Source organism: Rosa chinensis, chromosome 5, assembly GCF_002994745.2.
Source record: "Rosa chinensis cultivar Old Blush chromosome 5, RchiOBHm-V2, whole genome shotgun sequence".
Taxonomy (NCBI): Eukaryota; Viridiplantae; Streptophyta; class Magnoliopsida; order Rosales; family Rosaceae; genus Rosa; species Rosa chinensis.
In genome coordinates, this window is record NC_037092.1 from 64628406 (window position 1) to 64653586 (window position 25181).

At 35.3% G+C, this 25181-nt stretch overlaps 2 protein-coding genes across 2 annotated transcripts; both read right to left on the bottom strand.

The window, feature by feature from the left end:
• Nucleotides 1-5449: 5449 nt before the first annotated feature.
• Nucleotides 5450-7922, bottom strand: LOC112164568 (F-box/kelch-repeat protein At5g60570). The gene is made up of 2 exons (XM_024300798.2): nucleotides 7734-7922; nucleotides 5450-7455 (listed from the first exon to the last, which is right to left on the bottom strand). The coding sequence occupies exon 2, from the start codon at nucleotides 7033-7035 to the stop codon at nucleotides 5875-5877; it is 1161 nt and encodes a 386-aa protein (XP_024156566.1). The 5' UTR covers nucleotides 7036-7455; nucleotides 7734-7922; the 3' UTR covers nucleotides 5450-5874.
• Nucleotides 7923-16259: 8337 nt separating this feature from the next.
• LOC112165044 (serine/threonine-protein kinase GRIK2) lies at nucleotides 16260-23033 on the bottom strand. The gene is made up of 14 exons (XM_024301429.1): nucleotides 22555-23033; nucleotides 22199-22263; nucleotides 21736-21943; nucleotides 21131-21522; nucleotides 20603-20677; nucleotides 20448-20492; nucleotides 20044-20118; nucleotides 19510-19597; nucleotides 18679-18803; nucleotides 17934-18029; nucleotides 17572-17638; nucleotides 17058-17173; nucleotides 16868-16946; nucleotides 16260-16767 (listed from the first exon to the last, which is right to left on the bottom strand). Exons 4-14 carry the CDS (start codon nucleotides 21455-21457, stop codon nucleotides 16595-16597), a joined length of 1266 nt encoding a protein of 421 aa, XP_024157197.1. The 5' UTR covers nucleotides 21458-21522; nucleotides 21736-21943; nucleotides 22199-22263; nucleotides 22555-23033; the 3' UTR covers nucleotides 16260-16594.
• Between the last annotated feature and the right edge of the window lie 2148 nt (nucleotides 23034-25181).

Genomic DNA, 25181 nt, shown 5'->3' on the forward strand with positions numbered 1-25181 from the left:
TGACCCTGCGGGGCCCACCTTAGAAGAAATTCTACCAAAAATTTGGCGGAACTTCCCCTAAAATGGGCTACCCAAACCTGTAGAAAACATTTACACTTCTCAATCAATTCATCCTTATGCTCCTGGAGCCACCCTGCTCCCCAAATCAACATCAATCTCCAATTCACAAAACACACATCTCAACTTGGATAGCATAAATCTCATAAGTAATCAGAGCAATTCTAACAGAAAGGTATAAGAGGAAACCTAATTCAAAGACAAATGCGGAAGCCATGCTGTTGACTATGCCTCAACTCCGTGTACGCCCGACCTCAACCAATTCGCCTGCAAACTGGGCATTTGAAACAGAAGGGCCCAGGGGAAAGTACATGAAAACGTTAGCGTGAGTGGACAAAAATAAACAATTTTAAACCAAAAAGGATTTTATACTTTCCCACATTTATTTCTTTAAAAATTCCCGATGCATGCAAGAATTAACGAAAATAAAACAATAGGAGTTCCACTCATGAAAACCGACTAGCCCCGCTAGTCACATACGATTTAAAAGAAAGAGTTGGAACTCTTATCTCAAGGAAAATAAGACCAGCCCCGCTGGTTAAACGAAAATCGAGCTAACCCCGCTAGCTTAAGTAGTAAAGTGAGTAGGGGAAGGCGATAGCCATACAAGCCTCCCAGGCTTGGGTGATAGCCTCCCAGGCTAAAATACTCCCATAACTCCCGTAATATACCCTTACGCCACCAAGTGTAGCGATAGGATACCGGGCTACAGAATTACTGTCACAAAGTCAGTAACCTGCGCCACAAAGGCAGAGGGCTACGGTGATCCCATCACCGCGCCACAAAGGCGGAAAATCAATGCTAGCAATGATAAGTCACCCAAACTATGGCAAAAGAAACCCGAAAACCAGGTAAATCCATAAGTACATAAAGCCTCCCCATCTCTCGAAAAGGAATTTCCAATAACGTGTCCCACACTCCAAGATAATCTCAAGTTCAAAATAAATAGGAGAAATAATATTACTCATAAACCGGAACAAAATCAATTTCCAAAATCATCAACAAGGCATTCCCAATGCCAAAACCGAAGTCGATAACTAAATAAGCATTAACTTCATCGAAATCCCATTTCGAAAATCTTTCTAAAAAATCTCATTAATAAAATAAATGGGAGGGAAATAAGCATTCCAATGGCGTGACCCCTCACGCCATAAAATCTTCAAATAATCATAAATCCAAATCCATTTTCGAAAATAATCATATGCTCGAAAAAGTAAATTGATAAATAAATAGAGTATAATCAAGAAATAAATGCATGCATCATTTACTTAAAAACAAAAGTCCACTCACAGTACTTTTCCGACGGTCACGCATTCGAGTTCCGTCATCGAGCAATAGCTCGGTACGTCGTCCTGTACACAATTATATTCCGTGAATAATTCTTCAACAATTTAATATGATTCCTAAATTGAATTCCTCATAAATTATATCTCCCATTCTCCTCAGATTCAGCCCAAATTATACCATTAATACTAATTCGTTAATTTAAAGGTTCCAAGGCAGAACCGGGAGATATCCGACGATCGGATTCTCGTAATTCGATAATCGAAACCCTAAACTTCAAAAAATCATAATTAATTCCAAGCTTCTCCAAAAATTACCAAACCTCACATACAAGCTCCACACAATTTATAGGATTTAATGGGCTAAAAACCGGAATCAAAGCACTGCCCTACACGCCTCCACGCGCCACCCACAGTGGCGGCGCGTGCCGGTGGCCACCACCTCCAATGGTCACCAAATTTTGACAACAGCACCTACTCAACACACTGATCATTTTTCTCAACTACAACACATCCCAATTTTACCTCGAAGAGCTCCAATTTAGCCGTTGAACACAAGCCCAGAAAACCCAAGAACCCAAGAACCCTAGAATCGGGTTCTCCTTGATTCTCCTTCTACACTGCAAATCGTGGCTCAAGGCTAGGGGCAAAACAATCCTTGGCAAAAACCGCGTCTTCGACAATGGTTTGGTGGCCGGAATCGCCGGAAATCGACGAAACCTCCGTTTGGCTACAATGGACTTCTTGGCTCAAATCCGAGCTCCTCTGGCCGAGCCACCGCAAAACACCACCCCAGGCATGACAAGAAGGAGGAGGCGAGCTTGCAAATGCCCGGATTCCGTCATGGGGTGGCCGGAAACGGAAGAATTCGCCGGTGGAAGAAAACGGCAAAAGCAGAAGGAAAATCGGGGAAGAGGAGAGAGAAAATTCGGTAGATTTCCGAAAATGAAAATCTACCACAGTAACTCAGCTATTTATAGAAAGTTACCGTAAACAGTAACTTTAATCTTTCGCTTATAACTTTCGCATACGGACTCCGATTTTAGCGCACCACATATGCACGCGCTCGATTTAACGTCCTCTACAACTTTCATGAAGGAAGTTTTCTCAAATTTTGGCCCAATCAAAAAGTCAACTTTTAGGGCCACTAAAATACCGAATTAGGGTAAAAAGTGAAAGTTGTTGTCGTTTATCGTCCAAATGACTAGTAAACGTGTAAGTGAAGATACGGGATGTTACATTATTTCCTTGTATTTATTATTCACAACACATTATTTTATTCGATTAATTACAACTTTGTAACAACTTTCTTGATAACTTACCTAATGTTATCAAACATTGGAATGAAAAATTCTTGGAAAATTTCATTTTTCTTCCCATAAGAAAGACAAATGAATTACTTTTCTTTCCTTTACCAAGGGTTTGTGAGTACATGACTTTTTGTAACTCTCTCTTTGCTTTAGATTATATCAAATAAATCTCTACAAGTTTAACATCAAGATGGATTTTACAGTATTGGATCAAGCGATTTTTTACAGTTTGTCTCATATATATGTTGTGTTCTTGTCATGATCGCTTTGCCCCTAAGACGGTCATGAGCCATATGTGGCAGCTCTACTCTTCTGGGGTTGATGTTTGGATTTAGATCAATGCTTGGCATAATCACTCTCCTGATGCGATGTTTTTCTGAGCACCATAATGGTATATTTTGTAGGGAGGTTTTATTCATACCTTCAAAATTAATAGTTGGACCTCATTCAATTTTTACCCTTGAAACAATTAAGCTGAAAAAAGAAAAGAAAAAAAAAACTCCAGTTATCCATGCTGCTTCTCTCATACAAACGAAGTACAATTTTTAAGGATTTTTGTATTACCAGAATTCTTTGTTTTGAATTCATAAATATTTATAATACCTATAACACCCATTTTGAGGAACAAGCAAACTTATAACTGATCTCATACATGTTTTTTTTTTTTTTTTTTTTTTAAAGAGAGAAACAATTTTATTAACTAAATACGATTACAATCGTATATAAGGGCATCCAGTATAAAATCTGGAGCATTAGTGAACCATTCAAGATGAACATTGAATTCAAAGCTATAACTAGCTAGACGGTGAGCCACCGCGTTGGCCTGTCGAGGAGCAAAACAAACTATAACCTTCCCTACAGTATGCAGTAGATCTTTCAGGTCGAAAACTAGAGCTGCAAACTCAGACCTATCCTCAGTTAACAAGTTGATGGCTTGACTGATCTCATTCATGTTTAATACAATATTGGCAATGGATATATAACCGGTCCAAAACGATTGAAATAAAATAGACAAATAGATGTTGTAATTGTATCTGCAAGGTGATGATGGGGTTGGGCAGTTTTTATAAGAATGCATGCGTGCAAGCCCTTGGCCGCACACATACATTGGGAGCATGAAACAAGTTTGAAGGACAATGATCGATCAGCACGAAATACCCATGTCAAGTCGCTCCCTGTATCTGCGACCAACAAGAAAGTCTTGGGAGGTGTTCCAATTTTTACTTCGACCCAAGAAAACCCCGATAGCATACACAAACCCGAATGCAGCGGCATTGCAAGGGATGAGTTGGTTTCTGAATCCTTTTGTCTTGGGATGAAGATGTTGATAATGATCTCTATTCATTTGAAAAATCTCTTCGGATGAAGACGTTGATGGTGCAGATCGTAGTAGAGGAAGGAAGGGAGGTGTAGAGAGAAACCAATATCTGTAATGGCCGATCCTTGGTGTCGACGAGAGTCTATGTCGATGATAGTCTCTTGCCCATTATTAAGGTAACCCTTCTCTCTTTGAAGGTTTTGGTTCAAATTCATGGGCCTTTCTCTTAGTTTGTATACTGAGAATGTGGGGCGAGTTGCTGGCGGTACCCCGGGCATGGTCTTTTCGGTGGTATTGCACAGCTATTCTTTGAAGGTTGTTGAAAATTATGGGTATCAATGGATATTCAAGTCGGATCTAGGATGCATATAGCTAGGGCTGCTTGAAGAATTGATCTATCTAATTCACAAATAACAATCGAAAATTGTCTCCACATCGAATAGCCAACCAGTCTACTGATTTAGCTGATTTTGTATGAGAAACACAATTGTAAGGTCTCATGAATAAAACGATTATTGATCACTAAACTATAGTTGAGGCTAGATTATTTTTCAAAATTGCGGACAATGAATTAATTTTTCCAGCTAGACCATAATTTTGCTGGTCCCTTCTACCATGCTAATCCGGTTAACATACAGACCAAACTTAAAGGTGGGGCAATTTAAACACTAGACCCTAAAGAAAAAGGGAAAAATCAGTATGGTAACCCTTTCAAATTAAGCAGAGTAACAACATTTAGAGGTAGCTTAAATTCAGGTAGATGCATTTGGTGCCCCATGCCATCACTTTCATAGCATCTGCTTGTGATCAACTTTCTGCAGAATATAATTAATGAATTACTACTACTCTACTGCACTGCTGTCAGTGTATTGCAGGCCTTGCTGCTACCTAGTAATCCAATCCTAATAGTTCGCATCTGACAATTACCGTCTATATCTAAATTCATTCCAAACTATCTAGCTTTCCAAAACACATCAAACATGTTACAATCAAGGAAAACAAAAGAGCAGCAGGCAATCACAAAAAAGACATGTCAGACCAGGAAAATATAATTCAAGGGAAATTTATCTTGATCGCAAAAGAGACACGTCAGAACTAGATGAAAACTGTGTAACCACATAAGAACCTTGAAGGGAAATGAACCTCGACCACAGTGTACAGTACCTAAAACTAGATTCATCTTCAGGCCTAAACTATGCAGAACAATCATAGATATGACCCGCATTGCTAGTAATGACACAGTACACATCAGAATTTTAGGCAAGATGTAAAGCTAGAAGTATCTAGAGCAAACATATAGGTATATATAAGTACAAGTACACTATAAACAAATGGATATTTTCTCTAGGCAAACAACCGGACACATAATTTGGACTCATCAAGCGGATTGTTGATATTTAATCCAAAATGAATCTGAAAACAAAACATATCATATATCTAGCAGGATTCATTCAAACCAAACATATAAAGGAAGTATTCAGTACGGCGAAAGGGTGGATCAAGATAACATTTCTTTATCTTGGTCCACATAACTGGAAATAGATCTGTGACATATATAACACTGGATCAAGCACAAATTTAAAAAACAAATCAATAAACAATAAAGTTCCCAATTTATTAAGAAAAAAAATGAGCTATAGATGATAAACACAACTTCAAAGATAAGATAGGGAGCAGCATACTATCCATGTGACCCTATTTTGATTCTTCGAGAGCAAATCAGGATCATGGTCCATGGAAGTGTGGAACACCCAAGATGCGGGGCAGTTAAGAATAGCGAACCAACTTCTGAGCCAGCAAACAATTAATTCTAGTCAATCAGATAGATGCACAGGAAGTACCCTGAAGGGGCCAGGTCAGATTGCAGAAACCAGAACCTTCTTTCTTGTTAATCTAAAAAGAACCTTCAACAACCCATAACTGCACAGTTGTACACAAACACACCCACATTGTCTTTTTGACCAATCACCTTCCAATCCAAGGTACCATTCTTAACCCCTGACTTTGGACACCAAGAGTTCAGAACAATACTTTCGCCTTCTGGACCTCTTTGGCCACCCACAACAAGAAGTTCCTTTCCACAAGCCTTGAAAGCCAGGCCCCAGCCATTTGAAAAGTCAGCCCTAACTGGAAGTCTTCCTATAACATCCCAAGTGTTCTTCTCCTTGTCATACTTCTTAACCATATTGGTTTCATACTCGACTGCATATAGTTGGTTATCCACTACTGCGATAAGAGGAGGAGCCTGCGCTGCCCTATTGACATATGGATACATACCCTCAATTTTCCTCCATTTCCCTGTATCCAGATCATACTCCTCGCCACAAGTCAGTGAATCAAAGGGACTTGACATCCCTCCAATGACATAGAACTTGTTGTCCATGAAGAAACCAGAGCACAATCTACGAGGTGTGTGCAAATCAGGTAAGACTTTCCACCTACCAGATGTAGAATCATATAACTCTGCTGACTTCAAAACATTTCCATTTATATCACTCCCGCCCGCAACAATAGCAGTAGAACCACGGCTGCCAGACCCGAACAAACAGCGAGGCTTGCTCATTCCCTCACATTTAACCCAACTATGATGTATCACACTATATTTCCAAATTGCAAAATCCAGCAATTCACGACCAAAAACCAACAACTGAGTTCCCACAGCCAAAGACTCCTTGTCTGCATGGTTGAAACACTCATCACAAGGCACCTTAGGCAATGTCATCCACTTCTTTCTCATCGGATCATACGCTTCCCACCCTCTCAAATCGCAAACCAGATACACCCAATGCTCCTCAATTCCCACCTGCTTCCTCAACCCATACAAATACTCACTTCTAATTAACTTATTAAACCTTTTATTAGTACATGACAGTGAAGCATAAGTTGATCTAGGAGTCCAAGCAAGGCAATGCAGAGCTACATCATCAACCAGACCAGGGAAAAAAGAATCACTTGATCCGTATCTTCGGCGACCATCATTCATTCTACCCTTCAAATTCACCTTTGCAATAGTATTTACTCCCTCTTCCTTCTCTTCCATTGTATGATTATCCAAAGGAGAAGTCATGTTTCTTCTGTTAACAAAACTAATTATTATACCCCAAACACAACCCAGACAAAAAACAGATGTCAAAAAGCCCTATTATGCCTTAATCCCTGACTTAATCAGCTGCCAATACCTTGAAATAAAAATTCCAATCATTGCAGCCAATCTATTTCCACAGTTAATGTCTTCATCAATTAAACAATTTATGGTATAAATTGAATGGCATACTTCTTACTCCAACAAAATTCCGACTATGACAAAACCAAATACGCTCAATTTCTATATCGATCAGACAAATCTCATGGCCATCACCCAATCAATTTGACAATAAAAAGGAAAATTGGCTGATACGGTTCAGAATTCTGGTTATATATCACCTGACGATCGATTAACTTCGACAAAATTTTCTCCGCCAAATTCCATCAATCCAACAAGGACTACCTGCATATACATAAAATAAATAAATAAATAAATATTATTCAAGATCAAAAAAACAAAAACACGGTAAGAGAAACCCGCAGAACCACAACAACCACATCAACAAGCAACAGACACAAAAATAGAATACAAAAGAGATAAGGTCCGATCCAAATCCAATGCCGGTTTGAAACAACAACGATCCCAATCAGATATATATTCCGATCCCGGCCAACGGAATCTGAGAAAAGCAACAGCCTTGGAAGAAAATGATGACAGAAATAACGGCAATGCATGCTTACCGGAAAGTGCGCAGAATCGGCATCGGATCTTATGGTTCAGTTGGCCGGATAATGAGGCCGGAAAATTTTGGCGCCGAGCATGTTACCGGATTCCGGCGAGGGATAGAGAGAAAAGGATGAGAAGGAAAGAGAGAGAGAGAGGAGTCAAGTGTGTGATATATAAGTGAGGAAAGAGCGAAAGGAAGGGCTGGGGTCGAATGTAACTTACAAACTTTTATTGACTCATTGCTCACTTTAAATAATAGTATTAAATTAAAAATATTTTTAGCTTTGCAGTGATGGTACTGTTCTTGTTTCGTCTTCTTGCCCTTGTCCTTAACAGCAATAATTTTGTTTCTTTTCACTTTTTCCATATGTTTTGATTCGATATTTGTTGAGTGTTTCTATTGAGATCTCTAAATCTACTCAATTGACCTCCATTCTATTATGAATTATTAAATGACATATATAACCTCTTATAAAATGACTATTAAGGACAATAATTATACCCAAAAAAAATTATATTTAATTTCTCTAGACTTTCCAATTCAATAATATTATATCGCATTCTTATTATTTTCCTTATCTATTTTCATTTTCTAATTTCACTACATACTCATTAAATCTTTTATATATATTTAATAAGAATTAAAACTATAATCAAGATCATGTGACATAAAAATTCCTATCATCATATATGTTGAACGCATATTGGTTCAGGATAACAAAAGAAATCATATTATGACCTAAATCCCAATTTATCCATTATATTTGCAAAAAAAAGAAGAGCTAGCAGTAAAAAAAAATCTAAAAACTATTAAATAATTAATCATGACGTACAGAAAATAGAGAAAATAATTAAACATTAAGAAAAACTACTCTTCATTTTTTTTTTTTGCACATCTACAAGAGAAAAAAAAAATTTAAAATTTTTTCTTTTTTATTAGAAATTAATTTTTAAAGCCCAATACCTTGTGTTTGAGTTTCTTTTTTATTGGATAAGAGATTTATGTAATCTAATTAAGGAATGAATATGTAATTAATAGTTTATTTACAAATTATATGAGTGAGGTTATTTCAGGAACTTGAGTGAGGTTTAATGAGTAAATTTAGTATTTGAAAATTTGATAGGAGATGTAAAAAGCAAAGAGGTCAAGTGAGTAAATTTAGAGGTTCCAATAGAAAAACTTTATTTTTATGATTGAATGTTTTTATTGGAACTTTCAAATTTGCTCGTTTGACTTTACTTTATTATGAATTATTAAATGACATATATAATCTCCTATAAAACGACTATTAAGGACAAAAATTGTACCACAATATTATATATATATATATATTCACTGCACTTTCCAATTCAATAATATTATATTGCATTATTTATTATCTTTCTTATCTATTTTCATTTTCCAATTTTACTAAATACTCATTAAAGCATTTATATATATATATATATATTTAATAAGAATTAAAACTACGATTAAGGTCGTATGACATAAAAATTTCTATCATCATACATATTGAACGCATATTGATGAGGAGAACAAAAGATATCTTAAAGAGTGGTTCTAGTTAAACCTCCAATTTTTTTAAATTATTAATAGACTTTGTCAAGTCATATGAAAAGACAAATAAGGATAATGAGAGAAAAATGAAAAGAAAAAAAATACTCTTCGTACCTCCCACAAATAAAAGTTATAAAACATTCAATTAAATTTTTTTTTTCCAGAATTTCCTTATATTACCTATATAGTTTTATAATTTACCTAAAATAATTAGGTAAAAATAATAATGTCTATACATGGCCTATCATTTAATACAAAAATAAATTCAAAACAATCTGATTTGAAATTTCCTTAACTAAATTCACTGAATATTATGATATAGTTATTACTCGATCTTCCAACTTCCTTCTTTTAGCAAATTCAAAGGATATCAAGATTGAAAACTAAACTTTGATTAATTTTGGTGGAGGAGAGACCTACTCATAAGAGAGCAATATCATGTGATTTTGATTTATTTTTCTTCTCGTGGTTGAAGATCGATATAAAAAGTAGAGTAATAGATTGTTGTATCTCATGTTTAAGGGTGTTTTGGTAAAAATAAGGAGGTCTACTTAGCTTTTCAAATATTCTCAAAAGTAAATAAGAGGTGTACTAAGTATGAGAGGTCCAAATAACAAATTTGGAAGTCTAACTAGAACCACCCTATCTTAAAGAACCATTCTTGTTGATTAGAAATAAATTTTTGAAAACCAATACCTTGTGTTGGGAAACTTGAGTGAGGGAATAAATTTAGTATTTGAAAATTTGATGGGAGGTCAAGTAAGTAAATTTGGAGGTTCCAATAGAAAATTTTTTTATAATCTATGAGCTTATATAAATTAGTTAAAAAATTTAATCTCTTTTAATTAAAAAAATACGTTCAAAATTATACCCAAAATGAGATTGAAGATGAAAAGAAATTATAAAATTGAATCCGGATTAACCTTATCCTCCTACGTCATTTAAATAGTAATATGAGACTTTTAGGTTTTAATTAGTTCCTTTATTGACTTTATTTTCCTATGCTTCTTTTTTATTGAATTTTTATCACATAACAATTAAGAATATATGATACAGCCAGCGAGTCGAACTCATGACATCTTATTTATAAGAAATAGACTAAATGTTATTGGGCACTAACAAAAAAAATAGTTTTTTTTTTTTTGGGTATAGTTATAAATGGTACATGTGGTTATAAATGGTACATTAATTTTCATCTTCTCCACCCAAATTTGAATTTATTAATATTTTTTTTAATCTTTTTGTTGCCTCATCATTGTAATTTGTGGTTCAATTCAAAAAACTATTAGTATGAACTTCATCATCTTTGCAATACCATATGTAAAACACACACACACAAAAAAAAAAAACTTTTCTTCATTGCTCATAGTTGTTAACTTACTAATCTTTTAACATGGATTAAAATAGATGAATATTGAAAATGAAAGAAAAAAAAATTAAAAATGGAAGTAAATCATATTATAATTTTATTAGGAAACTTTAATATATTCTATTTGGTATAAATTAAATGAGAGATTTTCGTAAAAAAAAAATTTCTTTAATTTGATATGTCATATAAGGATATATCTGGAAAGAGAAATGGGTTAGATAGGTAAATATAATAATTGAAATTAATATGTAGGGTGTAATGAGCAAGTAAGGTGAACAAAAAAAATAGTAGGGTGGCAATAGCCTCACCCAAATATTATTTGGGATGGTGCTAAAAATGGCTAGGATTACTGTTGAAATTATTCATGTTTGAATATGTTTCGATGCAAAATCATTAAATTTTTTACTCTGTGAAAAAATTGTCTACAAAAACAACATAATCAAGTTAGCAAAACGGACTTATATGTCGCACTTATGGTTTATCACCGGTCCCATGGAGGTGCTTTACACATAAAAATATTAGATCTAATGATCATAATATCAAAAGCTTCAATTTTGTTGTGGAGCGTTGTAAAATTTCTTGTATTAAAATTCTAATAAATTCTAATAAATATATAACTTTAAAATTTCTTTAAATTTACCTCTATCTGTATCTCTTTCCCCATTCATCAATCACCAAGACAAATCTACTTTTGGATTTTGTCGGCTTCAAGATAATGTTCAAATTCCGGTAAAGTATGGTCAAATAAGAGTGGTAATCAAACAATCAGACGGTAAAAGTTTGATTAAGAATGGTCAAATCACGTGGGGAAAATATAATGTCAAATATTTCAGCAAGTCAGTGTGGCGGCGTTTAGTGGGATATGTTGAATATTTTGATGGATGAATGTGTACAATAAGCACAATGACTCAGCAGTAGCCAATCAAGCACGTAGATACAAGTACAAGGCATTAAAAGGTTAAAAAAGACATTTACTTTGGTCGAAAATGGTAAACGTGCCTTTATTTCTTTTGTCTGTCTGGTATTTATACGAGTTTCCACGTGATTAGTACAAGAACACAGAGTGTAGTACACTTTCAACACATCTACCAGATTCTAAGAAGGGAAAGTTACTGCAATAGTTTTTCTTTCTTGGAGAAGTGCGCCTTGTTTTCTTTGGATTTTTCACCAACAAATAGACAATTAAACCTGTGAACATAATGTTCACTTCAAGATTTAATCTATTATTGGACTAAGCATATTCACCTCTATTGTCGATTAATATATTTTTACTTGATAAATTTATAATCTGACGGTCTATATTTTAAATTAGCCTTTAAAGATCACCTCTGTAAAAAATCAATTGAATCAGAAATCGTTTAACTATCTAATTGAATCAAACAAATTGATGGTTCTAACAACACTTACTGCTAGTATTATGATGAACTTTCTATGTATTTCATATAAATGAATAACTAAAAGGTCCTCAATTTAATTGATTTTTTACATAACTGATCTTTGTATTACGTTATACAACATGAATAGTTGGATTAGAAAATTAGAAAATTATTATGCGTTAATCGCAAGAGAGGGTGAATATACTCATTCACCATTCACTCAAGGGGTGAACCTAAAAATTGTCCAGTAATGCTCACACACGATCACTGGTGATTAAGAATTTTGTGGTTACTCACCCTTGAATTTAATGTTAAGGGTTGAGATTTACACAATGTTTTTGAAGTGTTTTAATCTCAATTCTTGAAAATAAATTAAATAGTGTGAACACTACACATTTAGAAGTGAGGTATCTTAAATTCGAATCAAGAACAACTAGTTTTGATATTGATATTGATAACTCAAGAACTAGTAGTATATAATAAGACAAAATAAATTTCAGATAGCAAAACTTAAATCTCATGATTAAAGTGAGACTTGTAATTAGTGGAAAGTGACACTGTTGATAAGCAAATTCACGTGATTATAGAGTAAGCTTTATCAACATGCTAAATGATAGATCTTAATTTTGACTCAATAACAACTTGTTGTATAGTAAGACAAAACTAATAATGAGCCAAATTTAGGCAAAAAAAGAAAAGAAAAGATAGCTCAGAATTAAAAGCGCAACTTGTCACAACAAAGAAAAAGTAAATTAAACTTTATCAACATAATTTCAATTTCTTTTCTTTTATAGTTTCATTCTAACAAGAACATAATGAAGACTATGGAAATAATTGACTATCGTGCCCTGACAAAAAGGCGAGGACAACAATCATACCAAGATAAGTTTGAAGTTGTAGAATTTCAATTATGTCATGTGTTAGCGAGATAATTTGTAAAACGATTTTGTGGAGTATAAAAAGATAAATGGGTTGAGTAGAGAAATTTACCGAGATAAAAAAAAAAGCACATGAGCGCCGCCCTTGGGGATGGGGCAGAGAATGGGGTACATTATCCATAAATGGAGAATATTAATATGTAAAAGGAATGGACGGGGGGCTAAAGTTCGCTAAAGGGTTGGTTAGGGTAGGAGGGGGTGTCAGAAAATCCAAGTGGGTTTTCCAATTTCCATGGGCTTCTGATCTTCTCGTCACTCTGAGTCTGACTGACACTATTGGTTGGCCGCTGCTGCATTCACCGATGCACAGCCGCAACCCCAACCACACCAAACCAATCGTTCTCGTCGTCCTCGTCGTCGTCTTCTTCTTCGGATCTGCCACTCTGATCCCTCACTCACTCTCAGGTGGGACCCCACTCTCAATCTTTGCCATACTTGCACCACATCGGAGTTACCAGAACGACTTCTCTCTCTCTCACACAGACCAGTAAAGGCTGTAAAAAGCTCATTTTTCTCTCTCTAGTTCCATCCGGCGACCCATGTTTGTTCTTTTCTTGGTCGATGGCTGACTCGTTTTTATCATTTAAGATGATTATCATTTTGGGTTTAGTTTAGAGTAGTAATTCCAAAATTTATATTCAAGAGGAGGAGTATTGAAATTTTAGAGTGGAAAACTGTTGGATTGAACTAATGCAACAATTTCGAATTCGAAAATTTTAATAGTTGAGAGCACTATTAAACACAAATGTTCATTCTTATTGATAACTAGCGAGAGTATTACTCTAAGATTATCGATTTCTTTTTTTGGCAGAAGATGACATTTTTATCAATATAATACATAAAATAAGTAGAAGTGTGAACAAATTTATTTCTCAAACAAACAAAAAGATGTGCACCGAGTAAATATTTTCAACACAAAGCGCAATCTTGAGCAAACCTAGATGCTTAACAAGAGTAGGTAAAATAGCGACACCGATGACCAAACAATCCTAACACCCACGACCAAACAATCCTAACACAAGAAATAACAATAAATAATGGCAGCCTTCAAGATACAGGTTGTCTGACCACTTAACGAACGAGATGGCCAAAATCGACCATGGGTCAGAGACTCAACAATTAGCAAGGAGCTGAACTCACGACCATAGTCAAACGCAAATACCGACCTTATACTATATATCAATTTAACTCAATAATGTACATTCTTCTTAAGTAGTCCAGATTAAACATGAATACTTGTTTATGTTTCTACAACCATAAATGAAAAACCAAGCATTCAATTGAATCTATCAAATATGGAGAGAAAAAAAACGAAAATGATATGTCGGTTTCGAAAGTCAGTTGGATATTGTTTTATAGTTTCTAAAAAGGAAAGGAAAGTCCTACTCCTAAATCGATCAGCATGCCATGAAATGAAACTAGTAGATGATGACTTTGAATTCATAATATTCTGGGGCTGGTTGAGAACAGCCTCAGCCTATAAATATAGAATAGAATGAGTCAATGACAGGCTTGCATTTGCAAATTTGTAGAGACCCCAAATCTTCTTGTCGTTTTTGAGATTGGCCAATCTTCAAACCCTCATCACCGTCTTCATCATCTTTGTAACCAAATCCACGTGTTGGTTAATTTTTATTCCAACTTCACACGCCGAAAGAGAAGAATCAGAGACGTGAAGAATATGTTATGGATGTAGCTTGTTGCTTAAGTCTTTTAATAACAATATGGACTTATTGGTCAAAGAGTACATCCAACTTTATGTTGAGAGGGAAAATTCCAAGCAGAAACCAAGAATCAAAAGGGTAATGGTTTCGGAAAGCAGAAAGTTTGGGTAGGAATTTTATTTTAAGAACAATTAAATGACTACAAGTAAGACAATCTGTCACGTAACATGTTCAATTCACTAATTAAAACTCTATTTAAAAAATCAAATCATATGCATTATTACTCTATAAAAATATTATAAATACTTTCACATCCGTCACGTGGTCAGGCGAATGATAGATTAACATTGTTTTTCTCCATCATTGTTATATACATGATATGATTTTTTGTCATTTGTGTCTCTTATTTATCCTTGCCATAGCATAAAACCCACAAATTCACTAATATCTTAAAATTGTGAGATTTCTTTGATCTTGCAGTACAAAATTTAAAGCAAATTATACTATTTGGTTTTCGTAATTTTAGGTATTTTCTTTAGTTAAGTTACTTTAAGTTTTCCAAACACTAACTTTAGGTAATTTTGGATTATTTAGTAATGTTAGGTGAATCACCTTTTTAGATACCACTTGCATCTCACTTTCTGGGTGCGTTTGTCTGGCTGATATAAGAACTAAATTGAAATAATTATTTCATTTTTCAAATACAGTATGTTTGGAGCCTTGGATAACTTGCAGCCAGAAAATATTTATCCCATCAGACTTCGATACCAAAACCACATGCCTTCATATTCGTCTTCAACCTTATGCGATCGCCAAGGTATTTGATCATCCTCGCACTCCAATCGCCGGATACAATGTCCGCCGCCAATAGTTCTCAAGACTTCGCTGGCAGTTCTCTTTCATTGATTGCGAATACCTGAAATCATTGACTACCAATTTCTTCTATGTCGGCCGTTTTACTGAATCTACAATAAAAAATTAAACTAAAAGCTACCAAACTCTTGGTGGTGAATACCAGTAATTAAGAAGATCGATACTCCCAGTATCATGGCAGATTGGATAGCTAGATTGAAGGGGAAGGGAACAAATTGGCATTTACTAATGGGAGAGATGGCGAATTGCAAGCCAAGCTTAAACTCTCGACGTTTAGTAAAAAAAAAAAAAAAAATGAAACTCCAATCTACACAAGGAACAGAATTTAAAAAGTTGGTTCGTTGAAAAAAAAAATTAATGATGATGATAGGCAAGAGGTCATTCATATGAATGGCATCAGAACTTGTTCTTTGCGTACATCCACATAATTTATTAAAGCTAGATTCTTAAAATTGTTTCAAATTGCAAAATGCGCTTTTTTAATGGTGGCCGAGTGAACTACCACTGTAGAGTCGGGAGCAACTTGAGTATTGCCCCTCCCCAAGGGATGTTTTTCACAAACTAGGGTTCAAACCAAAGACCTCATATTACCAGAAGAAGCCCTATAGCATCCGCTTCACTTATAGCCTAACCTTCTTCCACTAGACCAATGGGAACGAATTCTTTTCGGGTACAGTTACGAATAGAACGAATAAAGATACTGCACAATACGAGGCTCGAGCTCATGAAATCTAGTGTCGTCACACCAACCAAAGAAACACAAAATAGAAGGTTCTGTCAATAATTCAAAAAGCCATATTCCATGTGTCAGACGCCGGATGATAAGCAAGTTGAACACATTTTTTCATCAAATCAAACGAGAATTCCAAAAGCAAACAAATAAATAAACAATTTTGGCAACTCTAAAACCAAAATTGGAAAGCCAGAACCTCAACCTCCTTCTCCGGCCAAGGTAGGCTGCAAACTTAAAGAGGATCTAAGACTAGTTTTTGCCATGATTAACCACTGCAGATAAGATTGCAAGTCCAAAGAGAAGGAAAAGACCAAACAACAAAACCTAACTTTTTTGCTATACATAAATCAACTCCCTAAAAAGTCTAGTCAGTATGGGTTATGCTACAGTCATCTTTTGTCCCATTAGATTCCTCTCTAATACTCAGACTCTTGCGACGCCGCTTGCACCAGCATAAATAATGAGGCATTCTCCCATCATTTCCAACAACCCAACTATGATCTGCAACTTCCTCCAAAGTCATCCTCATTGCAGGGTCTGCATAATGAAAATGTTATAATCATCAACATACTTTGAAAAGGGTGGCACTATCAGCAATCCATAATTTTTAACATTTAACATATTACATGTTACCAACCTTTGCACAGAAGCCCTTCGAGTAAATTCTTCAACTGTGGGGTCATATTCTCTGGAAGTACTAAAGGGTTATTAACAATCTGCAGAGCAATCAAACAACCAATAAGATAAACCATAGAACACTGGGCTTGAAGCATACACCAATAGTTATTTTGTAGTGATGTCCTAAAGGAATACTGAGATTTCCATACCTTGTCATATGTATCCTGCAGAGTATCTCCAAGGAATGGGTATTGTCCCAATACCATACAGTACAAAGTAACCCCCACTGCCCATGTGTCAGCAGCTTTACCATGATAGGTTAGGCCTGTTGATCAGCAGAAAACATATGTGGAATAAGAACAGGGTTGGCAATGACCAGAACTAAATTCAAATCCAGCTCAATCAGGGTTGTTTTCATGATGTACAGAAATCTGACATTTCAGGTTGGAAATGATGTCTCAAGGAGGTAAACTTAAGAAAAGTCATAGCTGACTTACTTGAATGTCAGTTTTGCCTGTTTGTGTCGGGTATAGTTTTCCTAGGTAAATTATTCATACACATGATAGATGGATTTGAATCTAGTCAACCTGTGTTGTTAAGGGAGAATGTGCAACTAAGCCCAGAGGCCACTGAAAGACCCTACTTTCCTGTTCTGTTATATTACTTAAAATAAAAGATTTACAACATTCAGGTGCACTATTGTATCTTAGAAGAAATTCCTACCTAAACAACATTCAGGTGCAGTGAAAACAGGAGTCCCTGGAGATCGGCGCAGCTCGTCATTATCATCCTGCAGATGAGACCAATACAATGCCTTATGTTTTGTTACAAGAGATATGCCTTATTTGAAATATTAATACCCAAAAACATTGTTTGAAAAAATATCAGAAAGAACTAAAGAGATATAAGATCTGAATGCTCTATAGACAGTTAAAGTGTCAAACTACCTGACAGTAAGCTCAACTCTTTAACAGTTCTCAAGTACTCCTAGTGCAAATTTGAAAAAAAAAAAGGGGGAGCAAAACAAACAAAAGAAAAAATATCCTACTATGTCAGAGTGTTCCAAGTGTCAGCAGTTCCATTACCTCAAAAACTTGGCTGACGCTAAAATCCCCAATCTTCACCGTACCATTACTACTAACCAGCAGATTATCAGGTTTGATATCACCATGTACTATGTTCTGTTTTCAAAAGAAACACATGAAAATTCACCACAGTAACAATGACAAACCAATCACTGTACATTACAGGCGCGCGCACACGCACACACACACACAGAGACAGGGAAACAGCTACAATTCTTCTGAGATATGTCATGCATTCATAGAACATAAAAGGCCAAATTTTAAAAACATCAATCTTTACTCTCCATGCTCTTACTAAATAAACAAACAGCTTTTGTATCAAATAGGACAGTGCACCCAACTACCTCTGCTCCAACCAGATACAAAGAGTCACCTTAATCTGGCATCAAATTCAATTCTTTACAGCATTACCAATTTATAATAAGTTGCTTGCTTGTATTGGTTATATAAGCAACATACCGAAGCAGATAAAAGACACATTACAGTATTAAGCATAACCAATCTCTTTAGCCAATATATACAAATGTTGTCTTATTACATGCAGAACATTGCCTTTTAATTTTATGGTAAGGGTACTTGCTATCCATAGAATATTTAACTAAATCATTTCAATCCATGTGTAACAAGTTCATGCAATCAGCTGATGACAAGAAAGAGAAATACTCTTGCAAAATGAAGACAGCTACTTAAAAGAAAATTTCATTCCAGAAAGAGAGATATGCATAAAACCAGACTTTAATCATACATGATCATGGAGATACATTAGCCCTCGAACTATGTCCCGCAGGTACTTTCTTGCAGTAGATTCTCCTAGGCCCCCTGGTGGACCAGAACCCTCACAGACCCATTTGCCTTCCACATATTCAAGAACTGAAAAAACAACACGAACAGATAAAATAAAACTTGCAGTCAGACATGAGACCAGGATTCTACTTGAAAACATTCAACACTGCAAAAATCAAAAACTTTCAGTAAACTGGTCTGCAATCTTTAGTCAATTCTTCTTCTCTCCTGTACAAAAATAAGAGTTTAATATATCTTTCAGTGTGATCCTTCTACAATTTCACTGAGTACGGCAAATTTAATATCTAATTTAATGATTTGTGTTCCTAGTTCCTAGTTTGCTTGGGTTTAGTATTGCTTTCTAAAAAATTCCAGTAATATCATTGGAATAGACCGAAATAATCAAACTGAGAAATGTAACTATCAAAATCATCCTCATAACACTACCATCACATTATAGTAAGGAGAGAAATTATGCTCTGGCAGAAGTTTCCATAAACTTTTGATAAAAAAACATCATCTTTAAGTTTTATACTAGTATGGGTGTTTTATTGGGCACTAGTTTGACATTCCCTTGAAGTCCACAGGATGTCGGGAGCCATTTGTTGAAACATAAAATTGTAGACACAGTACATTCATTCCCTAATAAGCATCTAGACTAGGGAACAAGATGTAAAAACCTCTTTTCCTGGGAAGAGTTTAAAGCAAAGAACACATTTATGAACAAGAAAATAAGTTTAAGCTGTAATTAGCACTAAAAAGGAAAAAAAGAGGCTAAATAGACAATAAGTACCCATGTAGAAATGGTCTGTGTCTGGGTCGTCAATCACCTCAATGAGATTAACTATGTTAGGATGTTCCAACATTTTCATAATAAGAACCTGTCAGGTACAAAAATATAAGATAATCAACATTCCTCCCTTCAAGTGAAAGAATTTGATATGAATAAGTAAATAAGTAACCACAGATGGAAGTAAAAATGAAAGGAAAAAAAAAAATATATATATATATATATAGATATATACATATAGATAGATAGATAGATAATAGATAGATAGATAGATAGATAGATAGATAGATAGAGAGAGAGAGAGAGAGAGAGAGAGAGTATAACAAGCATAAGCCAGAGTAAAGTGGTATATGAGCATGCCAAAACAAAAATATAAAATAAAATACAATGCAGACCCAGCATAAAAACAACGATATACAATTCTCCTGATGTTTCTTGATACTCTGATATTACAATCAACAGAAAGAAACAAGAACCAACTACAAGATACTGTTCAAGGGTCTCCAATAAGAACATGAAAAGACATAAAACACATACCTCACGAAGAACATCTGTCATAGCTGTCTCCGAAGGTGCAACCCGGAGTTTTAATAAATGAGATTTATGAAACGCCTACAAAATTCAGCATACATTAATAAAAAAGGATCCTTAACTTAATCTACAGATAAAGTTATCATCAACCAAAAGCGCTTTTCAGTATATTAAAAAAAGAAAAACAGGAACCTTAAATTATAGCAAACCTGATCTCCAGTTATATCATCAACCAAAAGTGATTTTCCGTAACTAAAAGTAAAAGAAGGGAAAATTGCATATAAAGAAGCACTATAACTTGTCCCAGGTAAACAAAGCTGATGCATCAGAATTTCCTTACTCATTATCTTAATAGTTCTTTCCTTCATACAAAACATCCAAGCTAGAAATTTAAGAAAAACAAACAGTACCTTTAGTGCATAATGCTTTCCATCTACAAGGCTTCGATACAAAACCTGTTTCACATACAACACAAAAGGGCTAAACAAACCTTTACAGTAAGCAGCAAAACAAACCTTTACAGTAAGCAGCAGAAACAAACAAACACTATCAGTACAGAACTTACCACTTTCCCATAACTGCCAGAACCAATCTTACACTCCCGAACGTACTCATTGACCATCTTATTCCCATCATCATCCTGAATGCGAATGCAAAAGCTTGTAAGTAGTTTAAGAAATTGCTTTCAAAGTGGACTGCAGAGCAGTCCAAAACTGTCTAGTTGGTTTGCAACCCATCACCCACCCCCATATAAAAATACAGCAACTTCAGTTTTTCACCAAATTGATGGCATGAACAGCTTAGGACTATACTTGACCCTTTAGTATAACATTCAGAAGTAAAACCAAAATTCCAGACATAATCATTAACAGAAGATACAAAAAGTAGGCAGATCTTACAATTTTCAAGCTGACCAGATAATATGTTAAAATTTTGTTTCACTTTCAACTGATTTACTATAGTTTCTACCAAAAGGACTGATCTTATCATTCATTATTGAAAGAGTACTAAGCACCATACTAATATTAGAAACCCTTAAGCTTGTTGTGACACAATTACACACTTCAAAAAAATCAAGACAAGACTAAATTACCTCTGTGCGAACAACTTTGTGGGTTTCCTTCACAGGGTACTGCCTGCAAATCATTCCATTCTGTTCTCTGAAACTTAGTATCTCATCAGGACGTTTGGCACGACTTTGCTGCGCACTTTCTTCGGCATTGCCCATACTTGTAGCATCATCATTATATGAACAATCATCATCATCTTCTAAATCATCATCCAACAAATGCTCCTGTGAAGGGTGATTACTATAGCTATAACTAGGCTTCCTTTTCGGTTTGGGCTTTCTAGCAATGGAGAAACCAAAGCAACTGCAGCATCCCATCATTCTAGCAATACAGACACTCTTATGGATCATTAGAAACTTGATGTGTGAAGTAGTTACTATAGCTCCCAACCAAAACCAAATTTTTTTTCCAAAACCTGCAAAACAACAAACCGATTATTCCAGACCAAAATTCATGACCGAAATGTCATGTTAACTAGCACAATATTCATATAAAACTGGAGAAAAGATAACGTCTGAACACTGAATTGTTTTTCCATGATTATATTAAGCAAAATCCCTAGATGTAATCCAAATCCCTCATGTTCGATTAAACATTCACAATTACGATTCTGGCAGCGAATGCAAACCTGATTTTACAGAGGGAGGGGAGAGGGCTTCAGGCCCAAGTCAGCTCTGCTATTCAAGTGGATGCCACTCAGCCAAATGAAAGAAAAAGCTCGCAATATTGAAACCATCACGATTCAAACACAGCATAGCGATGACTCCAGTTTTTATATATCCACTAATGCAGGCTCTAACCCACACCACCCCAACCAACAATAAGTTGACCTTGTCCTGGATTACATTTACAGAAGCACAGATTCTTCAATAATTAACAACAAATATATTAAAATTAGCAAATCCAGCACCCTACGTATAAAAAATAGAGATCAAATTCATAAAAATAAAAAAAAAACAGGGTCCTGTGGAACTTTCAGACGCCATCAAGCAACTATGCCAACCATATAGTTTGAAATTTAAACGCAAAAAACAAAAGATGAAGATTTTGTTCCATTTAATTTATACAATTATAATCTGTATGCGATGTACCTGTATTCAGAGAGATGCAGACTCCTTGTTGATGGAAAAGCCCAATAAAAATCCAATCTTTCCCACTACACAAATCAACCAAGCATCAAGCTTCAGAACCCAGAAGAAAACCAATAGAAAAAGAAACCAGAACCACCCAAAAATTCAGAGAGAATCAGATGCTTTGCTGAAGCAAAAACCCAATCTTTCCCACTACAGAAACCAAAAAAGCATCAAGCTTCAAAACCCAGAAGAAAACTCCAAGGAAAAACGAATTAAAAAAAAAAAAAAAAGCCAGGTGCTTCAGATAAAAAAAAAACCCTAATTTATAACCAAATGAGAACCAAAAAGCAACATTGAGAACGAATTGAAACTACCTGAGAAGGAGAGACGGAACCCCTAGGATGGCACAATCGCCAGAATTGAATCTAAGCGAATGGGGGTGGGGAAGGACAAGGGATTTGGGGAAAACGAGAAGGAGCCAAATTGGGGGAGGAGAGCATCAAAACAGAGCTGGGTGTTATTTGAGGAGGGTGCGTGTACCGGAGGGGCAGAACGGGGAATTCAACGCGAAAGTCGCGTCCGGCAAGATGGCTAAAAATGGTTGCTTTGCTTGTCGTGCATCGAAGGAGACGAATGGAGGGAGGGAGGGAGGGAAGGAGGGAGAGAGTGGAGAATGGTGGGTGGGCTTGTTGACAGTTTTGTGTCCTTTTAGGTGCGTGATGGGTGAGGAAGTTGGGGGAACAAAGCAACACTCGAGTCCAACTGCCTAAACATGGTGTGAGGTTACAAGAGGGTGCCACAAACGTCATTCTCCATTCTTGTTTTGGTAAATTTCCAATCTACGTGACCCATGCATTAGGGAGATTTTGAAATTATTTGTCTATATATCATGATAGCTAGCATGGAAGAGAAATTTTAAATACACACCCCTAATTACTTAATACACCACTCATTTAATTTACCATTCTAATATTTTACTAAATACACAACCCAAAGTACCTAAAATACCCTTAATCTAAAAAATCATGAAATATTATATTATTTGACTATATTAAGGCTACTATTCATACTAGGTTGACGTTTTGTAAATGCCCATATTGATTACTTATGTTAAATATTGGGAAATCCTTAAAAATTTATTACTGTTCCCTTCAAATCTTTAAACATGAGAATAATGAACAAGATGAAGAACACACACCTCAAAAGTGTGTTTGGATGAAGGAAAAAGAGATGATATTTAAAATGAAAATAAGCAGTTCATAACTTCTAAATCTCATTTGACATTCTATACTTGGAAATTATGAATTTCTCTATGGAAAGAAATGAATGAATTGATTGTTCGAATTCTTCACTTCAATTTCCATCAAAATATGTATCATTTCGAATTTCCTTACAAAAGTTTGCTTTTCTTATTTTATTAGTTTCCAAAACAAGGTCATTTTCGTTTTCAATAGTTTAATTTTTTTTAAATCTTCTTAATTTATTACACATTTCAAATTCTAAATAAATACAACCAAACAATGAAAATTGCAATTTATGGAATTCTAATTGATGGAGTGGTAGATTTCATCGTTTTAAAATTTCTCAACACTTTATAATTATTTCATCCAAACACGACATAATTGAAGATTGTTGAGCGAGGTCTTAAGAATCCATGTCAATGGTCGAAATTGATATGATGAAGTGTGGAGAAGAAAGATGTATTACAACGTCCAGAGTTTAGAAGAAGAGACGTAAAAAAGAATATAGGTGTGATTGAATTTTTTTCTTCTTCTAATATATAGATATCCATTTTGGACATTTAACCTACCTATAAAATTTGATTTAAAATATAAAATAATAGGGATGTGTATTAAGTAATTAGGAGTGTGTATTTAAAATTTCTCTTATTGGAAATATGACTTGTAATCATAAGAGCGTATTCTATACAGCGATGTATAACTAATTAAATTTAGAATATGATTATATGAGCGACGCAAACTCATATATAGTTAGCCAATGTTAGTTGGCCTTTTTTTTTTTTTTTTTTTTGAAAAATATCATGTCGATATATCAAAATTACTCGGACCAGAAACGACCATTACATATCCTCTCTCTACCATCTTTGGGCAGATAAAGAGTTTGTGGGAAAACCACAGCGATACATAGATTAAGTCTAATCATTTGACAGTACTCATACTCACTTATTCAAAGAAAGCCTATAAACTATGTTGTCAATGACCAGTAAATAGGCAGTGTTCAAATGGAAATAAAAAACTAAATTTTCTCCTTGCCCCTAACACTAGGGCTTGGAGGTTTGCTAGGGCGTATGACACTCAACACATCTTCATCAGTCACTTTCTTACTCTTGGAGGGGTTCTTGTTTTTCGACCCTAGAGGCCTTCGGAATCAAGATTCCTCTTAGAGCCTCAATCAGGCCAAGAGACTTGGTAGAGAATTTGGTGTGGAATTCCGGCACCTTCAGCTTCTTTTGGAACATAGATGGGCTTGTAGCCTGGCTACTTTCTCCAAAAAGAATTTTCAGCTTTTTAAGGGATGTGAATGATGAGGATGGACGTCCTCTCTTGACCGCAGCTTGGTCTGTTTCAGTAAGAGGTAAAGCTAGCACAGTATTTGATGCTTCAGGCCTTACATCTTCATTCCTAATGACAATTGGACGTCAAGGTTTGTGTGTAGAGGGAGCACCAAACAGATTCTGAGTAATAGATGGCAATATGGGGGCCTGAACTCCATGGAACCGAAAGGTCCCATTTTGAAAGCAAAGATCAGAGAGGCCTGGAAAGTGAGATGCTAGAGAGGTCCCAATTGCAACCTGTGCTTCAGTGTTAGTCTACTGTTTATGCGTAGCCCCAAGAGGGCATTCATCCTATTCATGAATAATCAGATTACAGTCCCTCCACTTTCCATGCAAATTCTCAAAGAAATATGTTATTTCCTTCTCCACACCAGGGATCAGTTTAAGCGTATGTTTCAGAAAGAAGGTTTGAGATATAGCATGTGC

What these genes read in the sequence shown, in the direction of transcription:
- LOC112164568 (XM_024300798.2), bottom strand. Translation starts at nt 7,035, where the DNA reads ATGACTTCTCCTTTGGATAATCATACAATGGAAGAGAAGGAAGAGGGA.
- LOC112165044 (XM_024301429.1), bottom strand. Translation starts at nt 21,457, where the DNA reads ATGATCCATAAGAGTGTCTGTATTGCTAGAATGATGGGATGCTGCAGT. An exon ending in GAAAGCATTATGCACTAAAG is followed by an intron (nt 20,119 to 20,447) that starts GTACTGTTTGTT and finishes TGAATTTTGTAG; the next exon opens with GCGTTTCATAAATCTCATTT. An exon ending in TGCACCTGAATGTTGTTTAG is followed by an intron (nt 17,174 to 17,571) that starts GTAGGAATTTCT and finishes GCTGATCAACAG; the next exon opens with GCCTAACCTATCATGGTAAA.